The following is a 23189-nucleotide window of genomic DNA, read 5'->3' on the forward strand; positions in this document are numbered from 1 at the left end:
CGTGATCGTGGACGCCACCTTTCTCATTGAGAAGATTTGGCAGCGGACGATGACGACTTAATCGATCGCCGTCTGGTGACTCGCGATGATCTTCGAGCTTTTGAGGACAAAGTCCGTCGTCATCGGCATTACGCCGAGCATCTCTTCGGAATCGTCTACTGCTGTGGGGAAAACCTCAAGAGTCTAGCGCACTTTGTGTACCGACTGCCCCACATTACAAAAATTCGCGCTCTGTCGAAGCGGCTTCTAGCCGTCGAACAGACGAATACATCACTTCGTGCGGTGGTGGAGCGCTTGCGCCGTCGGAAACGGAAATTATTGCACTCCGTGCTCAGGACCAGCTGCTGTTTCAACTTCTGGGTGGTCGAGCGCCTTTGGGTGCCGCCCCGGCGCCAACGCTCCCGCGTTCACTTGCGCTGGATCCCGATACGGTTTAAATAAACCCGCAAAAATATTGAGTTGGTGCGCATTCTTTTCGAAAGGTTCAGCGTATACGCAAGACCTCGCTTGATCACGATCATAAAAAGGTCCAATAAGCTATGGACGGAGCTTCGTCATAAAGACAGCAGGAATTTCATCTGTAGGATGGGTTTTTGCATTCAATAAAACGAGGTCTCCGAGGTCAGAGTCTTAACGTGTCGAAGAACACTCAGTCTGGCAGACAAGATGTCCTTGATTTATTTTCCGGCAGTGAGGGCGCTGACATCAGCTATCCGTTCGGGTATTTTTCCTCTGAGCCATGGGTTAGTGGAGTCAGCGGGGCGCGAGGATTAACAAGCCCGTTCATGTAGAACAGCGTGTAGCCGCTAGATGAATGCACTGTATTGTTCAGAGCAAACCAACGAGTAGCAGCATGGCGCTCCAGCGCTTCGGCGTCTCAGCGCAGACGCTGCAAATAACGTCTTCAACGACGCGATTCACGCGCTCAGCTTGACCATTGGTCTGCGGATGGTCTGCTGTTGACATAGTATACATGGTGTCCAGCACCCTGAAGATTGTAGACCAAAACTTCGCGGGTCTCTATCATAGACAATTGACTCCGGGAGTCTGTGCTGTCGAAAGTCACGATCCAAAAATAGCGTCGCTGTATCCACACCGTCGATGTTGTCCGGTACTGCCAAAAGATGAATCATCTTGCTCAAACGGTCCACAAAGACCACCACACACGTGTAGCTCGCCGATCCTTCGGCAAGCCAAGCCCAAAGTCCATACTCATGAACTGCCAACACCCGGAGAGGACCAGTAAACTGGCCAGCGGCGCAGCCGCATTCGGAGAGTGTTTCACCCTATGACACGTCTCACACGTGCGGACGTATGTGCTCGTTCATTTGTACAGCTTGTGTCACCAGTAGTGGCAGCTCACAGAGTTGTACGTCTTCTCACGACAGAGTTGACCACTGAGTTAGGTTTTGTGGGCGTTATAGCGAATACGGTATTTCAAATTCTCATCGTGAATTACCACAATTTGTGGCGTATCCGTCAAACCAGTGTTAAAATACAGCAACCCATTATTCAACGAATATCGGTGTAAATGAGCGCGAAATCGTGCTGACAATTAATTGTCCGAGTCCCCACACCCCTACCTCTCAAGAGCCTGTAGCAACGCTACACACTATCATCATCCGCGTATGCGGCGCGGATCAAATCCGTCACTGAAGACGTCACCATCGTGACATGAGTAAGCTCATAATCCGGTTCGTGTGACAACGCATCAGCCAAAAAGTTCTGCTTTCCTGGCTTATACTTCACCTCGAAGTTATATTCTGCGAAGAAGAGGATCCTCTGCGAGAGGCGAGGTGACTGTGTCGCAGTGCATAAACTGTGAAGATCACAAATAGCTTTGAGCCAAGCAGGGGCACCCTGCATTTGACATGTGCATACTTCATCGCAAGAAATTTATTGTCGTGGACTGGGTAGTTCCTCTCCGCAGCCTTAAGCTGGTGAGATTAGAACGCAATATCTCGATCTCGTCCCCGGCGTCTGCTTGCAGCAGTCCACATCCGATGGCAAAGTCCAAAGCGTCACAGCCGACACTAAAAGGATGATCGGGGTTTGGTAACGTCAGTATTAGTGCATGAATCAAAAGCCAGCATCAAAAGCCTTCCGATGCTCGGTGTCCCAACACCATTCTTATCCTTCTTAAGAAGATTAGACAATGGACGTGTCATTTCCGCATAACTTGCGCTATACTTGTGCAAGTAGTTGGCGAGGACAAGTCACTTACGCAAATTCTTTTTGATTTTTAGAACCGACCAGTACACAATGGCCATGACCTTAGCGGGATCCGCTCAATGGGCATGCTTCCTAATGAAGCACTCTATCAAGGGGATTATTTCTGCGCTGAAGATGCACATATTTGCATTATCATACTGCTTTTTCGTGCACATGCACTCGAGCACCGCTCTCGAATAAGAATGTGGTTTTCCTCATCTGTCCACGTGCCCCGCACGACTGTGGTCGAAGGTGTCGTCGAAGTATGTTTGTACATACGCCCGGTGGGGTCCAAATAATTGTGTTGCAAGACAATTAGATGTTGCTGGTGCGTTTGACAGCCCTTGGGGCATCACCAGCCACTCCCAGATAGTCCCAATCGGAAAACTCACCGCTGTCAGCGAAATATCACTCACTTTCATGAGCAATAGGTCATTTCCATCGACAAAGTCGAGTGCGCTGTACTTCGTACAGCCCACCATATTGTTCTGGCGGAAGTCCTTCCTAGGAATCCTCGTCTCTGTTCGAATGGCGGTAGCTTGTAGCTTACTGTAAGCCTGAACGATACGCCAATTGCCGTTCGGCTTCTGAACACAATACGTGGGTGTCTATTGGATAGACTTGCCCTCACGTATCATTTCTGCGTCGTGCTTCGCACGAAACAAGGCGTCAATGACGTCATGGGCAGGGGCAGGGGCCATTGGCGTGTTCTGCAGTAGTTTGTCTCCGAAATCAGGTCAATCTCATGACGCACACTTCGGTCCGGAGGTAGGAGCGACGGCGAGTCTTTGAAGACGACTTCTTTAACTTCTTTTACCAAAGGATAGTACGGACCGAGCGATCCTTCAGGATCGATGATCTACTTTGTGCGTTGTACGGTCCGAGAGATCTTTCAGGATCGATGATCTACTTCGTGCGTTCAGCACTCTCTTAGTATCCTCCAGGATAGATTCATCTAGAAGCGACGACTATATTATCTCCTCGCTCGGTCGTATAATGACCACTTCGACTAAATCGCCTGCCTTCAAGGCACCGGTAAACTCGTCGAAGGACGTAACGTTCAGCTCAAGAAGAGCATCCACCGCAGGGATGGCCTCGAGGGTGACGTCGCCGTCTTTCTCTCCCGTCAAACCGTTGACAAGGGAATATAGATGTGCGCTATCGTCCACTGTAGACACACCTTGGTCACGGTCGACGCCCTGCTTCTTGCAGATAACATACGGCATCGTCGTCTCCTCTCTATAGAGATTTTACTTCTCATTGAGACCAGTAATACAAGCACTCAGTGTCGTTCTGTGCCCTCACTCCCTGTTTCATCGGAGTCGTGATGTTTTTAACAACATTCAGCGAAGCTGCTATTTCTGCAGTTGTCATCCAGTTGATAACGTACCACTCCAAGCGCATCAAAAAGTCCTTGCCCAAGTTGCCTCGGACCACGACCGACCTTAGCACTCTTGGCATACAGCAACTGCTTTGATACGTGAGTAGTGCTCGCAAAAGCTGACGATTCAGCTCCTTCCAGGATAGAAATGCCGCTTCCACCGAAGCCACGCACGTTAGTGCCTATTCTCGCGCTGGCCCCCGAGCTTGAAGATAGCTAGCACCATGCGCTGGTGCTCCTTTTGGAGCATAGCGGATGCCATAGCCATCACGGCCTCTCTTACCCAGAGCAGGAGACTTTTCGCATCCTTAACCTCGGAAGTCTCAACGCTCACCATGAGCGGCCTGGGTAGGGGAAAGTAATCCGTCGTCAACGATGGCGTCATGGACGCAGTCGATGTCGACATCTTCTTCTTTAAACGCTCTAGCAGAGCATTTTCATCGTACGAAATCGAATCTGGGCGCGCGTTTATCGCTTCGGGCCCTTGCGAATTAAGGTGTTCCACGCCTCCAGGGCCAAGAAGGGGCATCGGCTTATTAAGCCCGGCCTGCATGCCCTGGGGCAATACAAGAAATGCTTCATTTTCAAAGAGGATCAGTCGTAACCACTTAGGCGTAAATTGACTACGAGTGCCATCAAGTGCGGGGCTGGCTTTGCTTAGAGGAAGCTAAGCTAAGGTCACCGACAGTACGATCTACATCAGAAACAGTACGATTGTAGTGGATTGGAAACCGCTACCTCCAAGAGTACCTTGAAACCTTGTCCAAGGCAATGATACTCGTCCGTTCAGAATGTGAAACTGTATTTAATTGTTTCATTTGTGACAGTGCCGCCTATATCTAAATCTTAGGTTCTCCTTATCAAACAGGGGAACCCAATTAATATTAATAACTACTAGCAGTCCTGCCACTTAGTGGCTTCTTGTTACGGTGTAGCCATTATTTGATCACACCGACTTTTGTAATCACCACCGTTGTACGGTCACACCATCTTGTGTGACCCACCCTTTCATAATAGGGTACGTGTAACCCCTTACACGTAATCACCACGTGTGGGGGAGGCGACGGAACCGACTTTGGTCTGTATTGCGACAGAAATCCCAATAATCCTTGCTCATGCGCAGCAAATTTGCTAAGCGTTGCGCTATCGCTTCTTGATCCAATTGGAGCATATCGGAGACCGCGTGATATCCGATCAAAGCTCGCAACTTCACTACACTCCCACTGGTAGGAACGAATATTCCTCCCTGTTGATCCGAGGACAACCTATTCACCTTTATCATCATGGAAGTAGTCGGTACTGGAATGTACCAAATGTAACATATATTAGAGGATTTGGTCAACTGACACGTCTCACAGCGTGTTGCTCGTTTTCAGCGGGCCGTTGACTTACGCAAGATGTGAAGCGCCTTTTTTATCATAGTCAATAGGCGTTTAGTCTTGTAACCTGATAAGTACTTCCACTCCGGATACGACAGAACTGAAAGGGGGCCTTTAGAAAAAAGATAGAGATATTTTATGAGAATGAGTAAAAATCTATTAATTTTATAAAATCAATTCCAAATATATGTACTCTTGAAACAGCAGATTTTTATATTTTCTTAAAGCTCTCCTGGTCAGTGCGTGTTATCTGATGGGGTTGATCGAAGAAGCAGAGATTTATTGTGCAAAATGCTGGGCACATCACGAGAACATCATTTTGATTTAATGCTATTTTGGCTTTTACTATGAGATTTACTATTTTTTATGCTAAACTGACTCTTTTTCTGACGTGCTTCAGACCTCTTCTACAGTATTGTATTGAATACAATTGTGCGATTGTATTCAGCAATACTGTATCAAGCAAAAACAAAAATGTGCAAAATACAATTGTACAAAATTAGTATTGAGTAATTGCACAAGATTACAGTTCCATTGACGACCATGCAAATTAATCACAGAACACAAAAATGCTCACATGGTTTATACGTCTCCAAAAAGCCGAAGTCGCATTATCGCACAATAGCACTAAATAATAAAAGCATAATAGGACGCTGAAATTACGAGCATAGCAGGAAATGTATTAAGAGAATGCAACCTTAAAAATTGTCGCACATCACATGTTTTTCTTCACACAAATATACGTGGTTTATTTAATAGAAAGTGATAGCCCTTAACATGATTTTATCATCAAATGGTGGCGATCATGGATGGACAAATACACTAGTGTACCGGTACTCTCTAGCTCTATCCCGCTATGTGATACGTTTATTTCCCTCTCTCATTCGGCGCAGCTCACTCTTAGATCACTCGCAACATGCTCGACAGCCAAGCGAAGAATCGAACAATCGAGCAAGAGACTAATGTAAGTTTAAATGTACAGACTCCGCTCGAAGACCAGCCCCTCCTAATCGAGAATGAGCACGACAAGAACAATCAGACCAAGCTTACGGAGCCCAAAATGACGGCGACACCCGCCCCTCCACCCACTAAAGCCTTGTTTCTCGATGGATTACGTGGGCTTGCCGCTTTGCTAGTTGTTGCACAGCACTCGCACGAGTATATACAGGGTATAAATATTGGTGCTACTGCGGTGGACACCTTTTTTGTGTTGTCATCGTTCCTCCTCACGTGGCTTTTCATAAACAAAAGCGTGCGTTTACTTAATGAAGGAGCGGGATTGCTGAAATGGGGGTATATGCTAATCGACTACTTTTCTAAGCGCTTCTTCCGTGTGTATCCACTATTTGCTTTTACGTGCATTACATTGTGGTTTATGGACGATGGAAATCGTACACACTACTTTCTTAAGAAAAGTGATAAGACATTTGACTTGTTCAAGACACTCACTTTCGATTTTGAACATCGGTATTTTGTCTTTTGGACGCTACCCCTTGAAATCTCCTACTACTTTATAATCCCGGTGTTTGTTCTTGGCACACTTATGTTGCACAAGTATTGGTGGCTACCATTTCTACCTGCATATTATTGGGTCATCACTCAGGGCTGGAGCGAGTATCGTACAAGTCACTCGAAGCTCCTTCCACATATTCCAACATTTCTTGCTGGATCAATGGCTGCAACGATTTACGTCAAGCTCAACATGTGGATAATAGCTAGTGGATTTGAGTTTCGATTTTATCACAAGGTTTTGCTTCGATTGATCAATTATACGGCATTTGCTGTATTTTTAAGTGTAGCATTCCATGGTCTCTTCTTCGTCTGGGTCCATGAAAATGTTGCACCACAGACGCCTGGTTTTCATTTTGTGAGCGTGCTTTTAACAATTATAATCGTTTGTGAAATGTTACTACCATCGCCGCTTTCGTCGATTCTCGAATGGAGTTTTCTACGCTATTGGGGAAAAATTAGCTTTTCTGTTTACTTGCTGCACGGTTTCGTTGTGTACAATAAAACTTTGAGTCATCAAGGCGACTACTATTGTCGTCTTTTCTCGCGCTTTGGAGTGCTTGGATTGCTCGCAACGGTGACGTATTATTTAGTCGAATACCCGTCGCAAAAATTTGCTCAGCGTATTACGAAAATTTTAAATGAACAGGAAGCAAAGGGATCGAGAAGCATGAACGATATTTGGAGTGGATGGTCAAAACAGATTTCAATCTCGCTTCGAAACGATCTCAATTGCAAGGAGACTCCACCGGTGTGAATGTGTAGTATAGGATGGTTTTAAATCTCAGTTACGCGTGTTGCTGTACAAATACAATAAATATTCAGCAATTTATTAATTGCGCCTGAGATTTAGCGCAGTTCATTGCTTTGACAAGTTGTCAATGGTTGTGAGAGGGTCATGGTTACGTCTGAAATGTAGAGGACGGAGTATGAGAACTTAGCTTTAACTAATATACTTAGACAAATCTCAGATGTTTCTACAATCTTTATTTATTATTCTTATTCTCCAAACATTATCCCATTGAGATCGATCATAGATTAGTATCAAAAACAAAGCTCATAATTCATATTCCCCAATGTGATACGATTAGCTTGGGCTGCTTACCTGATTTTAGCGACTCGGTTATTGTTGCCTTGCATTCTCCACGTTGGCAAGGGTATGAACTAAAATATCATAAGGTCATTTCAAGCGTGAGCGCTTCAAATAGTCTCCAAATCATCGAAAAGCGAAGTCTTTCAGAAACAGCGATACGGCATAGCATAGGCTTTCAATCCACATGCCAATCCTTGGGTCTAGTAGTGAGTACAACAATTGAACGCACGTAATGAGGTGCACTTTCAGTTGATGTACACACACCTTCACCACAAAGACTTGACGACAACATCTACAACCCTCCCAAGCTTGCACGCAATGGGGTGCTCCTTGGTTATTTCAATGGCAGGGCAATAGAAGCAGTATGTACAGAAGAATTCACTCAACAAGTGGTCTTGACGCGCGCGCAATGAGGCGCAACGTTGACACAATTCCTTCGAATAAGCAAAAGGGCTATAGCGCACGTAATGAGGTGCAGCAAGGATGTGCACCGTGTAAGAAGGAGGAGTAGCCGATGCCATTCGTGAAATAGCGGCTCAATCAATAGTAGTCCTGCCTTGACATTTGTGAAAAGCCAACGATATTTGAGTTCATCTTGATAGTCTTGATCACTCTCTCACACGTAATGAGGTGCATAAAGAGTCGACAAGACTACGTTTTCAGCGTAGAACGCTAGAAGAAAATCTTGAATCATGAAAACACCAGTTTTCCACTTCATTATTGGGGCGCGGGTGAGACGCTAAATAAGGCAAAAATTACAGGCTTGCTTGAGGACGCTAAGGACCACAAAACATGAAATAGACACACTGGGCTGAGCTTGTGACCTCGCATCCTGTCTGCAGTTGATCAGTAGAGGGTTAGAGACATCATGATTCGGATATAAGAGCAAGTGATCCATACGACACCTAAAAGAATCGAATTGATACGGAAGTCGTGAGTCCAGCCACTGAAGATTCGCGTCGCTGGTCCTCGATCGAGCGAGTGTGACCATTAACGTAGAGATGAGTAATATCTTGCAGTGGCAATCGCTTAGGCGTACTCTTTGCATCTTTGACTGCTTTCGTGACCTCTCTGACCTTTTTTACTTTGATTACTTTTTTGGTCGCCTTTTTGGCAGATATTGTGACTTCCTGGGGCTTTTTCACAGGCGTCTTGAACGTCGTTTTCTCTCGTTCTTGACCCTCATCAACCTGCTTGTCAATTGGTGCGTCTTTGTCTATCAACTCATTTGATTCATTCTTTGGTTCCTTACCATCGAGAGCACTAAGCTCAACCTTGTGCTTTTGAGGGCATCCTTGCACTTCACTATCATTAGAAGTTTCTCGTCGTCGCTTCAGACTGCGCTTGCGTGTATTATATTCCTTTTTTTCAACTGCAATCCTGTGTTTCTTAGCACATGTTGGCACTTTGTTACCGTCGTCGGAGGCTTCACGTCGACGCTTGAGACTACTGCTAGTTATAGGCTCGGTCGTTGGGGGTGCAATCGCCCGCTTCTTGGTACACTGTTCTCTATCATCTTTTGCATCAGAGGCTTCGCGTAGGCGCTTTGAACGACGAGTTGAAGCGACATTGTTCTTCATTTTAGTGCAAGAGCTACTGCGCCTTTGAGGGCGTATAGCAGTTTGTGACACAGTGGAGGCTGACGGAGAAACAGACCTTGAACGCCGACGAATAATATAGCCATAGTTTTCCTTGTCAGCGTTTTTAAATACAGCATGCTCGCGATAAATTAGCGGCAAAAGATGATCCAACATGGCTGTGGTGTTGAGCTTATGAATTGAACACGCACTTTGCTTTGAAAACGAGCGCCAAAAATGAAAAGCTCGATTCCCGCCAAAAACAGTATTTTTGCGGTATAGCTACTGGTTTCCTACCAGTATCTATACCGCAGAAATACTGTTTTTGCCAAATATACCGCAGATACCATGATTGCAAGGTTCTGTTGAATAACGCGTTCTTGGCGTACCTCATCGCTGCTTCTAATTACCACCTCGTATTCGAGCTGCCAGCCTTATATTATATACAACGACTATTGGTTCGATAATCTCTAAAAAGCAACATTCATCTGCCAGAGTGTTCTAGTCGTGAAGAAGTAATAAACGGAAATGCTTATAAATTCATATACTCTGCAACTCAATGTCATGCGTTTTTTTGGACTAGTGCTGACAATTACCGCCCTGATCACTCTTCGTCCACGCAATTTACAGCAAGCTCGCATATCGATCTAAATCCTTTTTTTGTTGCGGGAAGATACTGTAATCTAAAACCATGCTACAACTTGTAAAGCTGACTATTGTGCTGTCGAGTATCAACGATCAGCACTTCGTAAATTACTAGTAAGAATCGATCTCACTTGCAAGTGACGAATTAAAGCGCAGGGCCTACAATTGTCCGCTGCACAAGGTCGTTCAGGTTATCAGAAGGCTTACCTAGTTGTCGCTGCTACCGCTAACGAAACGTCGTCCATTGCGTTAATAAGTAAATAATAGGCTCACATAAAATTGGAATCGGTCTTTTTGCAGAAAACACGTTTTGTCATGAACAGCCCGCTTGTGATTCCCTAGAGGCTAGCAACCTCTAAGCCCAAGCAGCCAGGCGATAGATACATTGTTAGATCCAGTAGTGCTATTGCATTATAATTTTTTAAATTTCGAGTCACAAAAGAAGATCAAGATTCAAACGTATACACAAGATTTGAGTGAGATCTACATATAGAACATTTATCACCATAAACAAGTCTGGCTCTTGGATAACTTATAAGCATGCTTTTGCGGCAGTTTACATAACTCACGTTGGTCTCTGTTGTCAGATCCTTGAAATGCTGCATTGAGCAACGCTGATCACGTTGCAGCCAACGCTGCTCGTGTTGATGATATCATATATAGAGTGTGGAGCTAATGTCAAGAGTAAGTTTTTTTACTTTCTGTATGAATAAGAAACATGGCCTCATTATGTTTTATCGTTAGATCTGCCTATGCTATTTGACATTGCCATAGTAAAAATGTCAGCCTGATACTCCATTCTATTCTACTATTACGCCCTCTCTAAAATATACTTCCCTTCGCAGCAAGCTATCAAATCCACTCTGACCGCATGTCGAAGATTGAAGAACGACGTGGATTGATCTCTGACTGCTGCTCCATTGCCTTTTCTCTGTTTTTTGTCTCCGCCTCGTGCTCTGGCTCTGCATCTTCAGTGGGTACAGACTCTGAGATTTTGACGAACGAGGAGCCACAACTGGAATGTACCCGCTTGTTTACGACTGGCGACTTCGTTGTTGCCGTGGACTCAAGCTTCTTGTCTGAATGTCTATCATTTTCTGGAGTAAGGCTCAGCATCTCTTGATCAGACGTTTTCATTGCTGGATCTGAAGGTTCGCGCTGTTCATTAGAGCCTAACTGTGTTGAAAAAACTGGAATGCTGTTGCGCGGTCGCTGGCGTAGAGCAGCAGCAATACTGGCTGTAGAGGACAACGCGCGGCCACTGCGCCTTTGAAGCTCTATCTGCTCCGCTAACGCCTCCTCAATGTCGATATTGGCGCCATTCTCTGTCCTGCGCTGCTGATAAGACCTTGGCTTGATGCGACTCAGGAACTTGCGAATGCAGCGAATGAGCGCTCTAAACATCTGTCACGAACACTAGGGCCTCAGGAAAATCTTTAAATACTGCAAGAGAAACAGTTGTGAGCTGTTAGCTGCTTGATAGAAGGAACGACTATTGCAGTTTAGTCAATACAATGTGTAGTCGAGTGCAAGTACCAACCTGTGAAGTGCACGAACTTAGAACCGGCGACACGTAGAAAACTTACGACCTAGAGCTCTCCGGCCTTTCGGTCTGTTAAACGAAACCCAAGTCTTGTAATTGCTGGCTACGGCTGCCCGCTACGTATGTAGATGACGTTCTCGATTCCCGGCTTCTCGCAACTGTCTTCAAATTTGTATCGAAGCTGCACCGGTTACGCCCCCGAACTGGCCTGAAGTTTGGAGTCCAAACAATTTGTAAGAAGCTCCATTTGCTCCTGGGCTCAGCAATGAAGCCAAGTGTCTTAATACTTTACGGCTCTGCTGTTCTTCACGAACAGGTAAAGTTTACAAAGAGATGTGTGCAATCATGAGGCTTTCCATTTGTGCAGATGTCCTCATCCGTGACGATAAACACTAATTTGGAAGTAATAAAGCCAGTTTGTGCGTGCCGCCATTTGGCATCATTACCAGCACTTAACTTGGAGCTACAATTGACAGCATAGAGCCGTTCAAGTGAATCAAATACTTGCAGATCATATCGGTAAGTATAATAGAACGTGTTTTTCGTGGAGATTGAAACGACGTAGGCCAACACACGTAAGCGGTTGCTGCTATGCGAAGTTGCAATCAGGATACTAGCGAAGCTGAGCTGTGTAGACTCGATGTTGGCGAATTAAGTGAGAAGCGTATGTCTCGACTATGCGCAGCAGAGCAAAACATCGGAATTTCTTGTCTGGCTATCTTGCAGTACCAACAGTGAAAGACCTAAGATTATACACACAGCGTACTCTAGTTACCTGCTTGACATGCAGATAAAATTTTCTTTTATCGTCAGTTTTCGAGAGAGTGGATCTGATGTGCTTGACGCACCCGCGGAAGCAAGTGGAAATCGCGCGTCGGACTCGCTCTTTCTTCCTGTTAACGCCACGATGTGCCAGTATTGCGGTATCTACAGGAAAATTGAATTGAGACTCAAATTTTGAAATTAGAACTTTATGAAATTTTTCAAGACCTGCCCAGAGTGGAAGGCTAAGTCGCGACAGTTTCTTACACATCGCATATTGCACGTCGCGAAGTCAGGAAGGTTGAGTGTGGGGATACAGAGAGGAGTGCGCCAGTATATGGCATACACCCTAGTGAATTGTCGCATTCAATGTCGAAATACTACGAGATTGGTAGTTCATATAGCTTCTCTTGCTAACAGCGATAGGAACCTTAGTTATTTGCAAACATCAAATATTGCAGGATTTGTTCGACACAGCTAGTATACAACCCTCTAATCTACCAAAGGTTCCGAAGTCGTGTATGGTTGTTCGCTGAAAGTCTATATATGTATCTACACTTCCTCATGCAAGATGTTGTGCAGCACTTGCTTCACCCAAAATTACCGATAGTTACGCTTAAGCATCAAGCCACGCCATGTTATTGTCGAAGCGATTTCATCCGTCTGAAAGAATCTTAGTATAAATCCGCTCTAAAAATGACAAGAATCTTCGGGCTGATTTTCCGGAAGGCCTGGTGGTATCATCGCCTGCCGAGTAGGGTAAACTCGGACAAGTGTTCGAACAGTATGACGTAAGAAGGGCGACTTAAGGCCTGTATACCTTAGACCCGGGTGTGATTCGACTCTTTAAGGCCCAAGGTGCCCTCCACGCCATTTGCCGTCCGGCTTCCGGACACAAAACTTGGGTGTCGAACGAGGAGATTTGCTCTCACGCACCATTCCTGCGTCGTGCTCCGCACGGAAAAAAAATTCAATAACGTCACACTGCTCCTTGGGCAGGGGGCATTGGCGTGTGATACATTACTTGGCTCCCAGAACCATGTCAATCTCATGACGCAGACGACGGTCCGGAGGTAGGACGGACGACGAGTCTTTGCGGACGACGTCTTGAAATTCCTTTAATAAAGGGTAGTACGGATCCAACGGATTCATCAGGGTCGACGATCCACTTCGTGCGATCAGCACCCTCTTGGTGTCCTCCAGAACAGCTTCGCCCTGAAGCGACATCTCTCAGATCGGTCGTATAATTACCACCTCGGCTAGATCCCTGTCTTCGAGGCATCGCCAAACATCTCGTTCAGCTCAAGAAGAGTATTCATTGCGAAAATAGCCACGAGGGTGACGTTGCCGTCTTGCTCTCCCGTCATACCGTCTATAAGGGTGTATATCTGTCCGCTATCTTCTACGGTAGACACACCCTGGGTCGGGGTTGACGCCCTGCGTCTTGCAGATAACATACGGCATCGCCGTTTCCTCTCTATAGAGATTTTACGTCTCGTCGAGACCAGTGGGAACACGCACTCGGTGTCGTTCAGTGTCCCCACTCCCTACTTCATCGAAGCCTTCATGTTATTAACAACATCCGACGAAGAGCTGCTAACTCCACAGTGGATGACGTACCACTCCATGCACATCAGAAAAACCTTGCCCAAGATGTCTTGGACCTCGTCGGCCATGTCACGCATTGCATAAAGCAACTGCTTCGAACCGTGGGCAGTGCTCAGGAGATCACGTGCCACTCCACGCGAAACACTGGGGCCTCGCCCTCGACGGCTCGACCTCGTCCGACCATACCACTCTTGGCATCCAGCAACTGCTACGTAACGCGAGCAGAGCTTAGTGGATTACGTGCCACTCTACGTGCATCACTAGGACCTCGCCCTCGATGTCTCGGCCCTTGGCCGACCACGCCACTCTTGGCATGCTGCAACTGCTGTGATACTTCAGCAGTGCTCAGTGGGTTCCGTGTCACTCTACGTTCAGCCCGCGAGCCATGCTCGGGACTCTTGACCGATACATCTTCGGTGTTCGAAAACTTGGATACTCCGATATCCGGCACATTGACCGTCCCAGTCCAGTTTTTGCGCTAATAGCGCTTCTACTTCCAAAAGTGCTGGGCCACCCAGAAGCCAAACCAGCAACTGGGTCTGGGCACAAAGTGCAACGATCTCCGTTTCCAACGGCGCCAGGCGCTCCGCCGTCGCACGAAGTGACGTATTTGTCTGCACAACGACTAGGAGCCACTTCGACAAAGCACGATAATCCTCAACGCGAGGCAGTCGGTGCACAAAGTGTTCCAGGCTCTCGAGGTTCTCCGCACAGCGGTATACAACCTCGGCAAGATGCTTGGCGGAGTGCCAATGTCGACGAACTATTTTCTCCGAATCTCAAATAGCATCGCGAGTCACCAGACGGCGATCGACCAAGTCGTCATCGTCCGCCGCAGACTCTTTTCGACTAAAATAGTGGCGTCTACAATAAAGTGAAATGCCTTGTGGGTTGTTGTTGTCGATAGGATCGAACCCAATAGCTTGTGAAGTGGCGAAGATACCCAAATTCCGAGAATTTGTGGGAGTTTGAGGTGCCACTTCGGCAAGACTATCAGACGTCGTAGATGCTAATGATCATGACGCTCCGAGTCGTCTCACCCACCGCTCTTCTCGGCAGAAGCCCGAGAAGCCGTAGGTCCATGAGCTGAGCTCAAGCTATGGCCCTGAGCTGCTGTGGTTGTAGAATCCCCAGTGTGATAATCCGCAGAGCTCGCAGGAGCGTTATGATTGTTCCCCTCCTCTGCAGCAGTTTTGCCAGGGGTGAGCACCACAGAAATAGTTTTGCGTTGCGGGTACAGGAGTGCATCCTCTTTCAACGCGAAGTTGAGTGCTGTACCTATCCATTTGGATTTCTTGAGGTACCAAGAAGCGAGCTCGGAGAGCTTTTGGCTGGTCAAGCTCAGCTTGCGTAGTGGCCGAGGGTCCGACTACGTAGATGCCTAACGATCGAGTGTTCGCGCCTTTCGCTTCAGTAGCGGGATCCGCCGAGCGGAAGCCGTATTCCACATGAAAGTCTAAGCCGAATGTGGAGACGAGCGCATGAGAGCCGCCCTGTGGGTAGCCTCCAACTGCTGCTCCTGTGCCTCGTCAAAACGATTAGTCATAATACCACTTACCCCGAAGATTGAGAGGTCAAAAACGGACACGGTGTACGCAAGGCTCCAACAGGTCGCGCCGGTGGAACACCTCGCCCTCCTCTTCTACCTATCCTGAGAAAGGAGTATTCGACTCTAAGTCGTCTTCCTTCGAATCCTCGACGAGAAAATCCGTCGCCCGTGGCGGGCGCGGTGTGTGGCGCCCGGTTGCCGAGGGCATGAGATGCCTTGAAGCCGCGGACGTACAGTCCGGAGTTGCACCTCGTACAGGAGAAGGAGAAGGGCTCTGCCCGCGGACTCCCTTGGAACCTGCGAGGCTGAGGCTGAAAGACATTTTGTGTCATAGACACGGGGATGTCTGAGCAGAGAATTCGCGTACATATTCCTTGGGTGTAACGGTGTCTCAGATACGCGGGCCTCGTACGAGGCGACAGTGAAATGTGAATTTTGGGTCTTAACAATGTTGATGGAGGAGAGTGTATTGGTGGTTACACGTACCCTGTATATAGGGGTGGGTCACACAAGATGGTATGACCGCACAAATGTGGATTACTCAACTCGGTGTATTGACACCTTGGCGAGGCTGCACCGTAACGAGAAGGCACTACGTGGCGGGACTGATAGTAGTTATGCATATTAATGAGGTTATATTACTTAACTAGGAAACCCTAACTTTTTAGATAAAGGTGGCTCTGCTGCAAATAAGCAAATAAATACAGTTTCAATTTCGAGCGGAAGAGTCCATTTGCCTTGGTTAAAGTTCTGGGTACTCTTGGAGGTAGCGGATTGCGATTCGATACATTCGTACTGGCTCTAGTATAGATCGAAGGTCGGTGATTTTAAGTAAGTTTCCTCTAAGCAAAGAGATACGGCAGCCCCACTGCGAAAAGAGAGAATTATGGAGACGGGCAGTCTCAGAGAGCTTAATTGGTGACACAATTTTAAAATGTCGTGTCTGGACTTCAGGATGTCGGACGTTCTCATGGATGGTCACTCGTAACGATACCGGCTCAGTGCTGTTCGTAGAATCGGCACGTTTGCAAGTGGGTAAATAATTTATTAAGAGATAGAGTTGTCAATGAGGGAGAAAAGGCGTTTGAAAGTGTAAAATATTATTCTAAATTACGATGAAGTACCCCCTAGACCTGTCAAGAATATAAAAACGCCTTTGGTACGGTCAAGTAATGCTCCAATCAAGTACCACACCAAGTTGTAGGTAATGAGCTATCACTAAAATTCGCGCAGACTAAAAGGATCTTCCATGTGGGTGTCATACTTCTTGAGCTGTTAGAAACGCGGACGTGTCATGAAAAGCCACGTAGACAAGCTGTGGAAGAAGGCATAAGGGCGTGTAGAAAACACTGTGTCGTGGACATGAAAGCGCCAAGACAGGGATCTTTGATCAACAGTGGAGACGAGCCTGCCCAATGAGACCGCCAAGACGCCGAATTATGCGGGTTTGGTGCTCCGCATTAGCCCAAGAGAACGAACAGTTTAACTCTGAGGCAACACAAGACGTGGCTTTTAATTGACCGCGTCGAACTCAAAGGGGTGGTTCAGAAATCTAACTCCAGGTCTCGATAACCCAGTGTGAGAGATTATCAACATTTGCACGGAGAATGTCACTGGACTCCATTGCATTCACGACATTTTTGCGTGAGAAAAGTTTTCATCCAGCTGTAAACATCGATGAACGATTCAGCGATAATGAGCCAAGTGACAATTGGGTATCACTCAGTTGTTGGTCAAGCTAAGGACCGGTGAGGTAGATCGAGTGGTGGCATAGAAGCTGAAATTCGCTTACGAAGACATTACACAGTGTCCTCTGATGTAGAAAAGAATGTTCTTAAGGAGTTACGCGGGCAACGAAAATGCGCCTGGGTTTAATGGATTCAAATGATTTGATGTATCAAGGCTCATGATGTACACAGACGCTATGTCAAAAAACGCACCTTCTCAAACCCAACCAGGTAGAGGCTTCGGCAAGTTTGAGAGAATAGAGCTGCTGGACACTTTATTTGCCGAGATTATGGCGTTGGAATTGAAAATGCGGACTTGTCGCCAGCTTTCTGTGTTTGAAACCGAACGATATATGGCGACTATGATGTGTATGTAATAAGCTAAACGGTGTCAGACCCTAATTGATAGAAGAGGTGTGATGTTAGATGTTATATTTGAGTATGATGATATCAGAATCCGGGTAACCAAAATCTCAATCATAGCGATAAAACCGCAAGTGGAATGCTTTGGGGGTGGCTTGTGACATCGCGTGATCTATTTTAAGTCTTTGTGACTCTAAATGACCTGATCACACAGTTCTTTAGACTCTTGTGCTCACTGGCGCAGACGTTCTTTCTGATGCCACAATTCTCTATAGCCGGGCTGATTTTCCTTTGACTTGACTGTTAAGTATCTCTACCAAGTTTTTTAAGGTCATGGTGGCCAACACGCTCTATGTCCGCACTAAAAAGTGCATCATTGTTCAACTCTCTTGGCAAGCAGTAAGATATTACGCGATCTAGATTATCTCTGCTCGATCACGCGTTTCAAATGTCTCTTCACAGTGAGTAAAAAACATTTGGAGACACGGGCTCGTAGCAAGTAGTTAAGCCGGAAACGCTTTGCGACGAGGCTACCGTGTATTATGCACAGATGAGAATTCGACTGGACGAGTCTGCGTAAGCAAATGTGAGACGGTGAAATTTATAAGCTCTACCTTGAGATTGACCAAGAGCATGCACTGTCACTAAGCCCTAAGTTAGCTCTGCTATTTCTAAAGGACATTATTTTAGAATTTTATTAGCTTGATACTAAATATATCCGTTTTGCATTTTCAAGGATAGTCTGTCTTTGTTGTTTGACGTGCAGCTAGCCTCACATGAGCACAAGGACATCGTTTTTCCGGAGTCTTATCATTTTGGAAATACCGATGCTTCAATATTTACAATTTTACAAAAGTGAATACAATATCGAACGAATGAACAGTGTTAATTGAATACAATGGTTCTCAAAGTAAAAGGTTAGACACTTAAGATACTGGATACTTATCTCGTTAAACTTGATCGCAATAGAAACGCTAGAGGTTTTGACTTCAATGGCTACAAGTTATTTCGAAACTAGCAGGCTGTAAGTACCGCTCATCAGGAATGGTGTCGTCCTCAATATTTCATACTTTGCACGATCCGGGCTTATAATGCTTAACGCGTGTGCCTCGAGACTAGTATCTTTAGATCATAAGAATTTGATGTTTAGATGATAAGTGTAAGTTTACGCCTATGATTACCCTCTTTGTAATTGAATTTATACTCTGTGACGATGCACGTTGGAAAGGGGGTTACACCTACCCTCATATGAAAGGGCGGGTCGCACAAATTATTGCGACCATACATAGGTGTGGATTACACAAGTTAGCGTAATCACACAGTGGTGTAGCTACATCTTACCAAGAAGCCACCACGTGGCAGGATTGCCAGTAATAATGCATGTTACTATATAAATTAGGTTCTACTACACAAATCAGGCATTACTATATTAATTAGAAAAACCTAGTGTTTCAGATATTGGCAGCTCTAACGCAACTAAAACAATTAAATTCAGTTTCGATTTGAGCAGAAGTATTTGTTTGCTTTGGTAAAGGGTTTTAGTTCTTGGAATTAGCGGATTGCGATCTGCTACAATCCTACTGGTTTTTGGAAAGAACGTAAGGTCGGTGACCTTAGCTTAGCTTCCTCTAAGCAATCTGCTACGGCAGCCCCGCTGTACACGTATACATTACAAGTTGGCCGTTGCATTAAGACGTAACGATATTCCATGTTAGTGTATATCAGGTAGAAGAGTGGAGTCATGGTGCTCCTTAAAGAGGTCCGTCGGGCATTGTACTGCTAGCATTACATAATGAGTTGTAAGTTTGAATTATTGACGAAAAAGGATATATCAAGTGTAATCCGACCAACTTAACGGGATTAAGTCCTTAAAAATGTCTAATTTTTACCTTCTGGGGATGATAATTGAAGCCATCATAAACGCAAGATCTACGAGTCAAAGATTTTGCGTTGAATTAAGTGTATCATAAAGACAGAAATTGTGAGCACCACAAGGTCAGACACACGTCAATAATATGCCCATTCATAATTGGTGTAAGTACGTATAGTTGAGAGTAGGGTCCAGCAACTCCACTCTAGGTCGTCGAATTTCTCATACCTCGATGGCCAACAATGGCGTGTTTGTATACGATATAAATCTCATCAATGTTTTCAAATAGTATTTTTTGTATGCTTTAAGAACACAATCGTAAAGATACGTTGTGACTGAACTGACAAACGCCAACTCCTTGTCGGGTTTAAAAAATATAGGTTTGGAGAGTTCATTTACTCTGCTGTGCTAGTATTTTGCGCAAAAACCGGATTTTGCAAACATCGACAGCTTAGTGACAATATTCAACCACAAATATGAGATATGGATGCCCGTCTGGAAAGATACGTGGTCAGAGATTAACCACAAAAAGAATTGAGGCCAGATGTATTGCGGTATGTATACAGTTATCGAATATATACACATTGATCTATTATCACTTTGACCTAAAGTAAAGCTGAACATTGCCGTGGCAAAGTTTTATGATAAATATTTGAGGTATAAGAACGTGGTAATGGTGCCTCAAAAGAGATATATATGGGACAGGTGGGCTGCTTGCCTCCTGCAAGGCTAATTTGATCTCATTATCGTATTCATTAGAAACAAGTATAGGAATTCACTTAAGTAAACATAAATCTAATTTAAACAAATTTAGAGTATTTGACATCGAAGATGATCCTGGCACAGCAACTCAAACAATATATAAACCAGTCTTCTGTGCGTTTGCTATCACATACGCTACGAGCTGAATGCTAGCAAATGAGAGAGATATATGGTAATTTTGTTGTACTGATCGCCAACTCGACGACCAAGAATTAACAAGACAAAAATTCTAGGATTAACCTTTCTGTATGATAGAACATGAATGTCCCACCTAACTTGATGTACAACACACGCATGATTATCTCCTTTTTAGGAAAATTTGTCATTTGGCGGTCCAAGACCCGAAAAAAAACACAACTCGTCTGAAGGTAGTCACAAATCGCCTGGAGATACCCAAAGCTACGACGAGTCATCTCCGTAAGAAGACTTAATTGGATGCCAGTACAGGTCCAACTGACTTTTACCATTTCTAATTAGAAATGTTCTATTCTGGACATAAGCGTTTGGAATGGTCATAAACGGGGCCCTACTCCAAAATGAGGTCATCGTGTCGTGCTAGCAAGGAGATCGCATAAGAATTGGATACACGTGTGGTATTTCAAATTACAAAGCATTCCCAACATGACGTGTGCTTAAGCAAAAGATTCTGCGAGCGTTTGCCCTGGTTTATCAGAATTACCGCGGCGAGTAAAGTTTTACTCAATCGTCATAGGGCAAGGAATTTTTTTGTTACAAGCTTCATATCAGAGGTTTCTAGTAATCCTTATCCAGCGTAGTTAATTGTAACGCGTGGTCTTTGCAACATAATATCTACTTATTTATTGGAGACGTAACCATTACATTATTTACCTCAGCTCAGATGCACACCATGACGACAGTAAATATACTGATCATGTTTTGGTACAATAGAACGGAATGATACTTCTTGAAGGAGAAGTCTCGGCATCTGGCCTCATGTAATGCATTATGTGGAATTTGAGATGGATATGAAAAATAAATGATAATCTTTTTTGCTAGCATAGCTATCAAATATCGCAGCATATTATATCAAATGTATGCGGCTTTACAATCTGTCCAAATTGTGAGTCGTCACAGACAGCAATGTAGTCGGTCCATCGCTTGCGGAGGATTACAACCAAGTTCCATCCGGCAGAGTACACCTGTGAGGTGATGCGGAACTCCTGGTTGGGTTGGTGCATCGTCTGAAATATATCATCACAATGCTGACTTACACAGCAGCAATGTCGTCTGGACGGGGTGCGAGTGAGACGCAATTGGTGTTGCAGTACTAAAAGCTTGTTACACATGGAGTTACGAGAGGAGACATAGCTATGTACAAGCAGTTACAAGCGCGGAGGTACAGCTGTTCGTTGTTTCATGACTTGTGAGCTCACAGTGTTTTTGAACATTATGATGAGATCCTCAAAGACATAATAAATCATATCGGTCACATGACGTTCCCCTGAGTGGACGGCTATATGATAAGTGATGTACGGCTCAGCGAGTAATCTGCACTAGTGACCCAAGATGTACAAATACATAGGCAATTATGACCGAAACTCACAATTTCTTCCATTAGATGCGTCTGGTAATATCGACATGGTGCTCCTTACGAATCGTATAAAAAGCTCATTTCGCTGTTGCAGAATCGTAATCGATAAGAAACCGTCAAACTATCCTAGACAGATTCGTCCGACAGCATTACTTTCAGGTAACCATTTTGGATTGAGATCTGTTCATACAGCATATTTTTGGCAAAATTTGTTTAAGGAGCCTGGCATTAGACCAAACTTGCCCACAATGGATTAATCACAATCTGAGGGTCAGACCTAATTCGTTACACGCGTTCCCGAATCACTTGCATAAAGTGACTATGGTGCTGGCCTTAGCTCATTGAGCTTAGTGAGACAATGCTGTGACAGCTATTCATCATTTAATCAGTGACTTAGTGTTGAAGTGTGGATGTTCACACCTCCACATAGTGGTTTAAAGTGGTGGGTGATCGGTATCTATAGTGACCGATTGCTGATGTTTCCCGGCTCCACGCTGTAGCAGAATTGACACTTTATGTTTAAGAAAAATGGACCTCTTACATCAAGTGTTTAGTGTTATGGGTATGGGTCAGGACATGATGAATTGATACGCAGAAGCCAACTACAATTGGTCCATATATGAAAGGATAAATCACTCGATCATCTGTGTATTTCTATACCGACCACCATAAAACAGTTTTCTTATTTTATCTAAATTATTTTATCTTTGATTCCTTTTGTTCAAATTAGTGACACAGCTTTAACCACTGCTGTAAACATACCAACCCATACAGAATCTAAATCATTAGGACTTGGTTGCGCGCTCGGTACAATAAAACCATTATCATTGTAGCTTGGTATATACTCCAACTATCGCTACGGAAATGCAGCAAATACTATAGAAACCCGTATCTCCTTCATGTTCGAATCCAAGACACTATTAGCTCACTTGATTGTCAAACAGCGGAAGGTCTTATTGCAAAGCGAGCTGTGTACCATCAATCATAATGATATTCATCAACGCTAAGAGACAAGCTCCTATTACGCCTTTGTAAGTTTCAATTAAACGCTTCTTTAGGTAGCTAAAATCAAGATCTTATGTGTTTCGCACTTATATAATCGGCAAACTGCAAGGCAAGTATAAACAATCGTGGTGGCGATTTGCTTAACTTTGATGTCGCCTGCGTCGTGCGTTCCAGTGCAAATTGATTTTGCATTAACACTAAGCAAGGCAAGAAGACAAAGATGGAAGCATTTGGGTATTCATCTGCTCTTCGCATCCTTGCATTGACCATAACCTTGCCAATGATAATCGAGTTTATAGAACAGGAAGATGATCACAAGCGTATTGCGTTCTGGCGTACTCTGATTGAGAGAGCACATAGCTGATTGCATATCCAGTAATCACAAAATTGAATATTCAAGCTCCACACGCTACCTGTTTTAACTCTGTTTGTTAACTTTAGACAGTCTATGTCGGTGTGGCTACGCAACACTGCCACATGGACTCATAAAGTTATTACTTTGCTGAACGGTAAGTAGCGGACTTTTGCAGCGAGTGTGTTACTTTGTCCAGACAGTTGTAAAGCTGTCAATTCATACTTATTTTTACAATTATAAATGTACTTCCTCTGTCCGAAAATATAAGCTGGTGTCTATTACTGCGCGTGTCCGAAAA

The 23189-nt window shown here is 44.9% G+C and overlaps 5 protein-coding genes across 5 annotated transcripts; 1 reads left to right on the top strand and 4 right to left on the bottom strand.

The window, feature by feature from the left end:
• Nucleotides 1–5887: 5887 nt before the first annotated feature.
• Nucleotides 5888–7237, top strand: PHALS_06091 (acyltransferase family; the record flags this gene model as incomplete). Its single annotated transcript, XM_024719318.1, has 1 exon — nucleotides 5888–7237. The coding sequence occupies one exon, from the start codon at nucleotides 5888–5890 to the stop codon at nucleotides 7235–7237; it is 1350 nt and encodes a 449-aa protein (XP_024584629.1).
• A 1241-nt stretch (nucleotides 7238–8478) lies between these two features.
• On the bottom strand, nucleotides 8479–9327 carry PHALS_06092 (uncharacterized protein; the record flags this gene model as incomplete). The annotated part of the gene is made up of 1 exon (XM_024719319.1): nucleotides 8479–9327. One exon carries the CDS (start codon nucleotides 9325–9327, stop codon nucleotides 8479–8481), a length of 849 nt encoding a protein of 282 aa, XP_024584630.1.
• Nucleotides 9328–10647: 1320 nt separating this feature from the next.
• On the bottom strand, nucleotides 10648–11199 carry PHALS_06093 (uncharacterized protein; the record flags this gene model as incomplete). The annotated part of the gene is made up of 1 exon (XM_024719320.1): nucleotides 10648–11199. One exon carries the CDS (start codon nucleotides 11197–11199, stop codon nucleotides 10648–10650), a length of 552 nt encoding a protein of 183 aa, XP_024584631.1.
• A 3-nt stretch (nucleotides 11200–11202) lies between these two features.
• On the bottom strand, nucleotides 11203–12464 carry PHALS_15142 (uncharacterized protein). The gene has a single exon (XM_036407200.1). It carries the CDS (start codon nucleotides 12369–12371, stop codon nucleotides 12054–12056), a length of 318 nt encoding a protein of 105 aa, XP_036263446.1. The 5' UTR covers nucleotides 12372–12464; the 3' UTR covers nucleotides 11203–12053.
• A 10020-nt stretch (nucleotides 12465–22484) lies between these two features.
• On the bottom strand, nucleotides 22485–22791 carry PHALS_06094 (uncharacterized protein; the record flags this gene model as incomplete). Its single annotated transcript, XM_024719322.1, has 2 exons — nucleotides 22485–22549; nucleotides 22623–22791. 2 exons carry the CDS (start codon nucleotides 22789–22791, stop codon nucleotides 22485–22487), a joined length of 234 nt encoding a protein of 77 aa, XP_024584633.1.
• Nucleotides 22792–23189: the final 398 nt, after the last annotated feature.

Source organism: Plasmopara halstedii (genome assembly GCF_900000015.1).
Source record: "Plasmopara halstedii genome assembly, contig: Scaffold_2935, whole genome shotgun sequence".
Taxonomy (NCBI): Eukaryota; Oomycota; class Peronosporomycetes; order Peronosporales; family Peronosporaceae; genus Plasmopara; species Plasmopara halstedii.